Here is an 11839-nt window from a genome sequence, read left to right as displayed (position 1 = left end):
TGAAAGTAAGAGTAAATTTTGATAGAGAAAATATATGTATTTAATGCTTAAACATAGCACTTAGGGCTGTGGTTAACATTTCCCCTTTTTTAAATATAATGTATTATGAATCATTTAAAATATAAGAGGCATATAATTAAAGTCAACATAATTTTTTTAAAAAAATATAAATTATTATGGATCATTTAAAATATCCATTAGTTTTTTTATATATTATATCTCATTTACAGAAAAATGTTAAATTTTTTGCAATCGATTTTTTTGAAAAAATCTTTTTTTAAGTACAATTCCAGACGAAACTTTAAACGTATTAATGATCATTTTCTAATACTAGCTTTGTACCCGTGCAATGCACGGGGTAATTATCATTTATTTATATATATATTTAAATTTTCTTTATTAGACTAAATTTTAATATAATAATTTTATTTTCTAAACAAATTTTATATTTTCTGTGAATAATATATTTTTTAAAATATTATACGTTTTGTACTTATATATTTAATTATTATTGTATTTTTATATTTGTTTTGATATCCTAAATATAACACATGTGTTATAATTTATTTTACCTATTGGTTGTCTGCTTTTTTCACATTACAAATTGTAAGGAGAATATTTTAATCATATCACATAATATATTTACATAAATATTGTTATTTTATATATATATTTTCTTTTTAGGTGTTTGATCAAAAGATTGAAAAGTTGTCTGGGATTTCATCTTGCCGTATTTATAATAATATTTTATAATTTTTTCCTATTCTAGTAATGATTTTGAAAAAAATACTTTACATCAAATTGTCATAGTACTTTTTTTATTAATCAATTATCATACTACTTTTAAATGTATTCTATTATGTTTGTATTTCAATTTTGAATTATAATATTTTATTATGATTATTAATTTTATTATTATTACTTTTATTTTAATTATTATTATATTACTTCTTGGTGTTTATATTTTTCTATTAAAAAATATTTTAACTCAAACTTATCCATTCCAATTTTTTTAAGAAAATGATACTACTTTAACCCGATTAAACAATATAATATTTATACATATAATCTAAATATTTACGTTATTTTATAAGATAAAAATGATAATTATATATTCAATTTTTTTTTAAAATCAAACTTACCCACTCCAATGTTTTAGAAAAATGATACAATTTTAACCTAGTTATAAATGATTTGTTAATTGTTACTTATATATATTTTTATTAAGATTATGTTACTTGTATTTTTTTATATATAACATAGTACTTTTAATATTATTTTATATCATTAAAGAATATATAATTATATTTCAATTTCTTAATTTTATTATACAGATTATTAGATGTTATAGTAGAATAATAAGATAAATGAAATAAATATAGTCTATATCTATACTTTAGCCGGTGTTCTAAAAATCGGTCCCTGACTCGGCCGCCTAGGCGCCCCTACTCGGACCTAGGTGGTGATTTAGGCATTTTTTTGAAAATCGGATCAAAATTGGGATTAGGCGGTCATCGGTCCTAATATAAAGTATTATTTTTATAATTTCACACAATATTATGCTGATTTCTAATATAAAGTATTAGTAAAAAGTAACAAGTAATCTAATTTATTTATTTTCTCACTTAAAATATAAAAATGACATTTTGTAATTAGTTTAAAAGTATGAATTACAATATAGTTAATATTGTAAACTCAATAATTAGTACATAACGAATGTCAAATGTTTAGATATTGTTTAATTGCATTATAATTTCTTTTGTCACACAAAAATTTGACATATTGATCATTATATAATTATAAAAATTAAAAATACAGTTGAACCTCGATGAATTAATAATCAATAAAGTAATAATATTGCTAAAATAATATTTTGCTCCGGTCCCAACATAATGGACCCAATGTATATTTATTCCCGATAAAATAATAACTCGCCGAAGTAATATTTTTTCCTAGTACCAATCATATTACTTTAAAGAGGTCTAATTGTAATATTTATATTTTTTCAATTAATGTTCCGATTAATCGGTCCAATTAATCTCCGAATTGCTGATTAATCTCTCGAAGGTACTCTCACCGTCTTGGGACGCCTAACGATTTCTGGAACACCGACTTTAGCACGTATAACACGTATTTGACGACCAAACCTTACCGCCAAAACCTCCTTACTCAAATTATATATAGGATATATAATATATAATATCTCCCTGATAATTTATTTTGGAATTCGGATGCACCAGAGCTAAATTTATTTATTTTTCTAATTTCGACCCACCTGAAATAAAACATTTGTAAAATTTAACCAAATGAGCCCAACAAATCATAAGCCCATAAGCCCAATAAATCATCCTAACCCTATTAAATCTCAATCCTTTCACTCTCAAAAACCCTAGCAGCCTCTACATTTTCACATTCACAGAGAGAGAGAAAGAGAGGAGAGACAGATAAGAGAGAGAATCATGGCTGCAACACCACAGGAATCAGTGCAATGCTTCGGACGGAAAAAGACTGCCGTCGCCGTCACTCACTGCAAGCGCGGCAAAGGCTTAATCAAAATCAACGGCGTTCCAATCGAGCTCGTTCAGCCGGAGATCCTCCGTTACAAAGCTTTCGAGCCTATCCTTCTTCTCGGTCGCCACCGTTTCGCCGGCGTTGATATGAGGATCCGCGTGAAAGGAGGAGGTCACACTTCGCAGATCTACGCGATTCGTCAGTCAATTGCGAAGGCTCTTGTTGCGTATTACCAGAAGTTTGTTGATGAGGAGTCGAAGAAGGAGATTAAGGACATTTTGGTCAGGTATGATAGGACTTTGCTTGTTGCTGATCCTAGAAGGTGTGAGCCAAAGAAGTTTGGTGGTCGTGGTGCTCGTGCCAGGTTCCAGAAGTCTTACCGTTGATTTATCGGGATGCGAGACGAGGCGAAGCGATTATCAGTTTGCTTGCAGCTATTTTAGTGTTTTTGAATTGGATTATCATGTTATGTTTTGGTTTATTTTGGATTTTGATAAGTGATGGATTAGTATTTTAAATTTATGTTCGGATATTGCGTTATAATCGGTTATCTGCATTTCTGTTTAAAATGTGTTGTTCTCGCGCTATAATCAGTTGACTGCGTTTCTGTTTAATTTGTTTCTTCAAATAATTTATCGTATGTATTGTTATCGGTTTATTGTGCTAGCTTCTAGTTGCTGTTCTGTGAGGAATGTGTGATAGCATTTTGGCATTTTACTTGTTATGTTTTATCTTTCTGTTGTTTTTAGTCATTTGATGTTAAATATAATTGATTTGTATTGTTTATTTATATCCTTGGAGCTAATTTGTATACTTGTTAAACGTTTTGTTCTTTGGAACAATAATCTTAAGTTTATGCAGTGTAGCTCTGTTTTGGCTTCATTTGGCTTAAGAAATATGTCTAGTGGTAGTGTGTAGCGCCTCTTTTTTACTAGGCTCTCAAATAAAATATGCAGTTTTTGTAGAATTGGATGGCCTGTTTTTTCATATTACTAAATATATTACTCCCTCCATCCCTCCCAATTGTTATCGTTTTTGGGAGAGTGTCCGACACGCATTTTAGGATGAAGAGAAAGTATAGTTCTTGAACTTTTTTTTAAAATTTTATTTTTCTGAATAAAAATTTTAACATTCTATTTTTATTCAGAAAAATATTTTTTTTTTAAAAATTATAGAACTATTCTTTTTATTCATCTTAAAATACGTGCAGAAACTCTCCCAGAAACACTCAATTGTAGTTGTAGTTTACTTGATGTTGAAGAGTTAAATCTTAGATAAATTAAGAGGAAGAAACAGTAGACACTTCTTGTTTAGGTAAATTGTAGTTGCTTGTTTAGGATTATGAAAGGGACTGAGATTTAACAGAGGCCGACTTCTTAATAGAGTTGCTAGTAATAGCCAAGAGGTATTTGTTAGAAATTCTGCTATTACTGGTATGCTGCTGCTGCTGCAAATTTTTAAATAGACTTGCAAATTGTTTTTAATTTCACTAGAGTTGGTATATTAGTTTTTCTTAGAAGGGTCGTCATTGTGTTAGAATACTAGATCTTAGTTTTGTTAAGATATCAGTTACTTGATAATGGAATGCAAGAGCTGAATGGTAGACCTACCTCAAAAAATAATAACAGGTTTCAAGAAAGGCATAAAAGCAGCTAGTATGTTAAAAACTGAACATGTTACATGTCTAATCATCATTTGAAGTTTGAACTCCAGGGAGCCAGTATAATGTATAAATGTTTGAGAACTTGCTAAGAGGATAAGTTTAACAACTCCCTTGTACGAGCTCTCAAGTTCAATTATATGGATTTTAATAAAAAATGACACTGTTTTGGTACTTCCTTAAATCAATAATAGATGAACATTATTTTTTATCTTTAAGGAACTTCTAGTGCTCCCTTATAATATTTTTAGTAATAAAAAATTTATTTTTCTCTCTTCTTTTTACTTTTCTTGCCCAGTGTTCTGCTTTTTGTCCATATCTTTTCAAATTTATTAATATAATAATAATAAGGAAGATAAGGATTATTGTTGGAGTTGAAATTTAAAATTATGATTTATGTCTTAAATTATTAAGAGCTAATATATTATAATATTTATAAGAAACTGACTTGATATTGCTCTAACATGTATAGCAGTCTTACTCTTATTATCTGAGTTGGTGAAATCAGAACCTCTCTCTCACATGGACTCTTGACTTCAGCTTGTTCTTTTAACTTAAATTAGACATTACATTTCAAGTCAAGAAGTTGTCATAGTGTACTCGAAACTCCTCTTTAATGTCTACCACTGAAGGCCAATTCTGAGTTTATAGGGCCAAAATCCCATTTCGTCATATAAGAACAGTTGAGATCTTATCCGGATAATTTGTTTTTCAATCTGATTTAAATGAATATTTGAAATCCGGTTATGTGGTTAAACCGGACTAGAGTTTAGTGACCCGATACATCGTATATCCGGTACCACATTTTTTAACCGGACCAGGTATCCGATTTTGCTCACCCCTCCGGTATATTTGCCAAAAATTTTCTATCTTTTGTAGAACACAGACCACGACATTGCAATGCATTTGTTGTGATGTTTATGCATTTGTTGTTATGTGTGGTTTTTTCCATCGAGGCATTTACTGTAATGCAGTGTGGGGGTGGTTTGAAAAATCGATCACATGGGTCGATTAAAGTTTGAAAAATAACTTCTTTTTTTTCTTTCTGCTGATTGTCACTATATTTGAGTGGTATACAACTATTGTAATTGTATAATGACATATTGTCTGCAATCGAACGAAAAACATTCAAAAAAAAAAAACAAATAATTAAAAAACAATGTAAATAACTAAAATATATAAACATTCAAGTTTGAATTCAAAAAATACAAAAATAATTAAAATATATAAACATTAAGAAATCCAATTTATTTTTTCTCAAATCTATTTGGTTTTAATGAACCCAAGAGTACACAACCCATTCCTCTCAATTTTATTTTCTTGGCAGAAAACAAAAATAAACGTGCGTACACTTCATTACATTCCTTTGCAGTCCAAAACATCGAAAAACAGAGAACAATAACCCACAAACTAACAGAGAAAAGAAGCCAAACGATTGACCAATTCTTTTGCTTTCTCACTATCAAAGTCGAAAAAATGAAAGCCATGGCCTTCACCTTCCACTTTAAACAACTCCACTTGTCCTTTCCACCCACTTTCTTTCACTGCTTTATAGTAATAAACTCCTCTTTCTCGTAGCTCATCCTTTGATGCTACACAAACAAACAACCTGCGACACTGAATCTGAGACAAGTTCCGAGAACCATAAGCAAACGGATTGATCATTGGATTATCAATCCCTCCCTTTGCATTAGGATACACTAACATCCATGTATCTTGTAGAAGTCGTTTTTCGGCTAAACTTTCGTTTCCAATTAATTTTGAACCACAAAAATAAGGTTGTGAAAGAAACACACCGTGAATTTTCGTATCACCATGCAATGTGTCAGTACCGGCCTGCATTGCAATGTTATGAGCTATATTAGCTCCCGAGCTATCACCGCCTAAATAAAGCCGATCAAAATTACCGTGACGAATCAACCAAGGATCCTCTTTGGTATTTTTGGTGGTGGTATTATGTGATGCAACCCATTGCAGAGCAGCCCAGCTGTCTTCATAAGCTACAGGCAAAGGATATTCCGGGGCTAACCTATAATCAACTGAGACCACTATAATCTTTGATTGAGAAACTAATAAATTTAAATATCGGTGACAAAGTATCGAAAAAGGTGATTCAATACAGAAGCCTCCTCCATGAAAGTAAACTAAAATTGGAAGTTTTTGGTTTGCTGAAGGTGAGAGTTTAGGGAGGTATAATCGAGCTGAAATATCGGGTGTTATAGCGATATCTTTTGATAAAACGCCAGTAGTGTTGCCTAGAGGTGATGGTGGAGCATAAGGTGAATTGAGAAACCGTTCCACCGTGCCGTCTTTGTAGACCTTGAGGATCGGTAAGAGCTCTGAGACCACCTCTATGCTGTTGCTAGAAACCATTTCAATGGTATATCAGAGTGATAGAAACTGATCTAACAAATGAGTTGTGCATATGGGATTTTATTGGAGATGCTACCAGTAACGTGTCGCATTTTTTTAATTCGTGAAATGGAGGAAGCTACGAAAGACTTGCGAGTTTTTAATCTTTCATGTTTAAATAACTTAGCACGCAGTTCAGGTTTTTAGGGAGTCAAGTCCTAGTGAGGTATATATATATATAATTAGCTTAAATTTGGAGCAGCCCCAAAAGTCAAGTGGGGTGGGGAAAAATATATAAATAGGTGAAAAAAACACCGATAATAACAAGGCAAGTAAACACGTTATCGACTTCAAAGACTTGGCACAACAAGAAAAGAAATATGGACCAAGTTTCTTACACTAACTAGGAGCAGGTTCCTTCAAAACAAAACAAGTAAAACTTGGAGCAGCTGAGCGAGCATGTGACTCAAAACTTGGAGTATGTTTCCCTATGTCAAAATGTGCACATCTTTCTCGTAATTTATCCAACTTGGATTGGATTCCCACGTATTATGAGGCTAGTTACGTCTCAAATTTACATTCACACACCTCATTTGGTAGTCCTATTCCGAATCCAATTGCAGCTTACACCACCTTTGCCAGAGTTCAATGATTAGCGCAGTATACCACAAACGGACCCAGAAAATGGAGTTTGCAGGGGATGGGACGGCAAATTTTTTTGGACTAAGTGTTCTATTTTTATAATATATTGCTTATTAAACAATATACTAAAAGTTATTATTAAAAATTTCAATTTAGAAATATACTTAAATTCACATATTCAAATTCAATATGATCATAAACATCAAAAATTTAATTAATACTATATTTAGAGAAAGGTTAGGGCTGTCAAAAAATTCGAAAAATCCGATATTCATCCGAGAAAATCGCATTCGTATCCGAAATAAAATGGTTATTATCTGCATACGAAATAATGCGGATAATATCTATATTCGAATCTGGCGATTGCAGATACAAATATGGATATAGACATATTCGTATTCGATAATATCTAAATCCGAATAAATATATATTATATTTAAATAATATAAAATTTATTTTATGCGATTTATAATGTGTATATGTGTGTGTATATATATATTAAATATTATGTTATACAAGTTTTATAGACATATATAAAATTTTTATTTGAGTTCAACAATTTAAATATAATAATTATATTGAAAAGATATTTTTTTTAAAAAAAAAAATTAAAATATGATTAAATCACTTTAACTCTTATTTTGATTTTTTAAAATGAATTTTTATCTTTACTATGTTTTTTTGTTTTTTTCAATTTTTAATATAAAATAAAGAAATCTAATTAAAAATCGGATTTGGATCCGAATAGTATCTTTCGGATCCAGATTCAGATATGATTCTTTAAATATTTCTAGATTCAGATATGGATACGAATACGAATTTTCAAATTCGGATCCAGATACGGATATAGACGGATCCGTATCCGAATTATCCGTTTGACAGCCCTAATTATGATTTAGGATTAAATGCTGGTTGTTAGATATTAAGTGTAATAAAATATAACACAGAGGGCGGTAAATGTGTTTCTTTGGATTTTATTTACTTTGAAAGAATTTTGCTTAACTTGAACAAAGCAGATATGAATATGTAAAGATAATTGTTTGGCAGTAAACACAAAACAGAATATCAAAAACTCACTTGATTGGATTAATCAAATTTGTTTTGCTACCAATTTTTGTTCTTAGAAATAAGAACTCAACTCCAAATATTGAGAGAGAATACAAGACTTTTCTAGATCTGTTTCATAACTTCTAAACTAAGTACCCGTGCCTGCTTTATAGACCAATATCACTGGATTACAAAACTTGCACTAAAATGTATTAACACAGTTTCCAAAGCTTTCTTGTCTATTTTCTTTTCTGGTATTAGCAAATCTGTGTAGAATCTTATAGGTGTGTGACTATCCTTTATCCAGTGAATCTGAGTCCTTGATCTTGTATTTTTCAAGCTGCTTTTGTAGTCTTTCCAATTCAGTGAATGAGTTGTTTGTTGACTGATAATCTTGAATCTTGAACTTGTCTACACTCTGAATTATGAGAGGTTATTGAGGTCTCCTTTTGTTCTGTAGAGAAGTGACATATCAATAAGTAAAGTGACTTATCGATATCTCAATATCTCGACATATATAAATGACTTGTCGAGGTCTCTAGTTCTCGACATGTAGAATAACTTGTCGACATTTCCAGTTCTCGATATAAGCTTTTGACTTGTCGACATCTTGAGTTCTTTGCACGAGGATTTTGACTTGTCGATATCTCTAGATCTTTATATGAAGAAATGCCTTGTCGATATCTACAGTTCTCTACATAGACATTTTGACTTGTCGATATCTCCTGGGACTTCTTTACAAGTCATTTTGGACTTCTCGATATCCCTTGATCTTGAATTGTCGATATATGACTTTGAATATTTTTCCAAGATTAGTGTTAGGTCCGTAATCAACTGTAGAGGGGGGGGGGGGTTGTGAATACAGTTTATGCAAATAATTCGATAAAACTTTAACAGAATCAACAATTTTTATATTAACAGAAAAAAACTGATTACAAAAGTTCTCTCTTAAAGGATGAACAATTATCCTTGAGAGCTACTAGGTTATGCGAATGACATATCAATGTACATAACACATAAAGTATAAACCTGATATGTGCTTATATAGTACACAGTTACACAATCAATAAGGAATCCTATTCTATTACAATAAGGAAACCTGTTACATATCCATGTATGATTGCTTCTGAGATAAAGTCCTTCACCGCCTTGAATTTCTGCTTTCCTTTTTCTCCTTGAATATCTACTGAAGTGACAAATTCTGATGACATCAACAGTTGATCATCAAGTACTGATATAAGTACTGATGATGTCACTCTTCAGTAAATACTGATATTAAGTCCTGATAAGAACTCCTGATAGTTTCTGTACTGATATCATCAATTATATCTAACACTCTTACAGGCTCCATGTCTCGCATCTTCCACCGTCGAGTGGCGAAGAAGGAGCAGGTTGCAAAGAAGGGGAAGATTGAGTAGTTCTAGCTTTTAGGAGTTAGGATTATTTGATAAATTGTACATTGTACTCATCCTCTTTTAATGAATAAAAATATCTTTCTTTCTGATGTCTGATTAACTTCTCTTTTATTCTTAAGCATGTTATAAATTGTGACTGTTCATCTTCTGATTTTTAATACATGTGAATTTGAAACTAAACTTGAGTTATTATGACATACATAAGAACATATACAAAATATTTAGGAGCATCTGATATCACAAAAGAAATTGAATAAATGTTTAATTCTAATCTCATGAGACTTATGATATTTGAGTGTTCTTGTCTATCAAAATGTCTAACCATATATATGTTTCAAAAGTATGATAATATGGAACATGGCACATTATTTGAAACTCTCTTTTTATCTCAAGAGAAGTTGTCAACACTCAATCAAAATATCACAAATCTTATATCTCAAATTTCTTCTTAAAAAATGAAACACTTGAATCTACTTCTCAAATGTTGCCAAAATCAAGTGACATGGTTCATGTAACTATGCTCACCACTCAGAAATAATATTAAGTTGGTAAGAGACTATATGCTGAGGTAGATCTTGACGACACCAATAAAAACACAGGGGTTTCATCAGTTTTTACCGAAGACCCTATGATAGAATCAAATAACAACTTCAAGTGTCAGTTCTTTGCAAGAAGAACAAGGTTTTAGACCATGGTATATGAAAGTAACCTTGTCAAATCCTCTTCAATTCAAATGGAGGTTCTCATAATTGGTGAACAACACACTGTCATAACCACATTTTCAACTGTGAGTTCAACTGAATCTTCATATTCACAAAGTATAAATACTGATTTCACTATTATCGGCATTTATTATAAATACTGATTTTGTATTATCAGCACTTATTATGCATGTTATAAATCCTGCAGCTATGATTATTTCTAGACCTTATTTAAGGACTACCTATAGTTGTATGACCACAAATCACCTTTCTTTAGCCACCTCTTATTTATGTAGGACAAATTATCTGAGCTTTTCTGTGAGCTGTGTGAAAATATTTAGAGAAAAATAGAATTAAAGAGAGGCAGGATCCTTCCTGGCAAAAGAAGAGGTAGACAAGAGTCAGGATTTAGTAATTCTTGTGAGGAAACTCTAACTATTGAAAGTTATGATCTGTGTGGTGTGAAGAGTAGTGAGACTACTTTAAAAGAATATAGAGATTAAGTGTTACTTGTTATATTTTAAAGGTGCACAGAGTACACAAGAAATAACTGCTGAACAACAGTCTGTTGACCCTCGAATAAACTATAATGTAATAAGTGTTGATAATCACCCTGCAGGTCTAAGTACTGATACTTTCCTGCATTCCGTTCAATATACTATTCCACCACCTGTAGCAATCGCTGTTTTTGTTGAAAAACAGTCCATTCACTCTATTATTTCATCATCTGAAATTCTCCCTATTGTTGCTGAAAATGTAGTAACACAACAGTCCATTCATAAATATCTATTAACTATAGAGTCACCACAGCACTCCACAGGTACTGAGGTTCTGGAAGTAAATTATGAAGCTCCAATTCATTTATCTACAATTCTTGAAGATGTGGAGCTAAATGCTGATGGTGTGGAAGCTTCTGAAGCTGCTGGATTACATACATCACCAATTTATGATTCTATCTTACATGCTGAAGCTGGAGATGAAGTTCAACTAATAGTTCAAGATCCAGTTGTAAATGAAGAATCTAATGATGGTGAAGAAGCTGATACTTAAAATGCTCTTATAGATCCTGAGGATGTTCTATTCTTCCCTGAAGATATGCCTAAACATGTGAGGCCGCAGAAGCTTAAGGAGTTAGATGCTAAGAAGAAGCAGAATTATTTTGATGATATCTGGAATGCTAAATGGAAAGATGCTGCATATCCTATTTCCAGAACCAATATTGTTGATCATCTGGAAATAGATGAACAGAGAATTCAAAATCCTGACATGCTGAATCGTCTGAAAGCATCTACTCTGGTAGTAAGATCCTTGCATACATCTCAAGAAGCAACTACTTCTCAAATCAATCGGATCAAAGAATCTTTGATTGCTTCAAGGCTGACTACTCATCAGGAAATTCAAAAGCAGGTAGCACCAATTATTGCTAGACAGACTGCAATTGAAGCCAATCAAGCTAGATTAGAAGCTAAGCAGGTTCAAATGTCTGAACAACTTACATAGGTACATAATTC

General features: G+C 31.4%; 2 protein-coding genes across 2 annotated transcripts; one reads left to right on the top strand and one right to left on the bottom strand.

Moving 5' to 3' along the window:
* The first annotated feature begins 2378 nt into the window (after nt 1-2378).
* Nucleotides 2379-3080, top strand: LOC141684694 (small ribosomal subunit protein uS9-like). The gene has a single exon (XM_074489776.1). The coding sequence runs from the start codon at nt 2460-2462 to the stop codon at nt 2895-2897; it is 438 nt and encodes a 145-aa protein (XP_074345877.1). The 5' UTR covers nt 2379-2459; the 3' UTR covers nt 2898-3080.
* A 2314-nt stretch (nt 3081-5394) lies between these two features.
* On the bottom strand, nt 5395-6723 carry LOC141682498 (2-hydroxyisoflavanone dehydratase-like). Its single transcript, XM_074487194.1, has one exon. The coding sequence runs from the start codon at nt 6542-6544 to the stop codon at nt 5582-5584; it is 963 nt and encodes a 320-aa protein (XP_074343295.1). The 5' UTR covers nt 6545-6723; the 3' UTR covers nt 5395-5581.
* Between the last annotated feature and the right edge of the window lie 5116 nt (nt 6724-11839).

Source organism: Apium graveolens, chromosome 9, assembly GCF_009905375.1.
Source record: "Apium graveolens cultivar Ventura chromosome 9, ASM990537v1, whole genome shotgun sequence".
NCBI classification, from domain to species: domain Eukaryota; kingdom Viridiplantae; phylum Streptophyta; class Magnoliopsida; order Apiales; family Apiaceae; genus Apium; species Apium graveolens.
The sequence above is the reverse complement of the archived record's forward strand: the minus strand, read 5'-3'. Positions and strand labels throughout refer to the sequence as shown.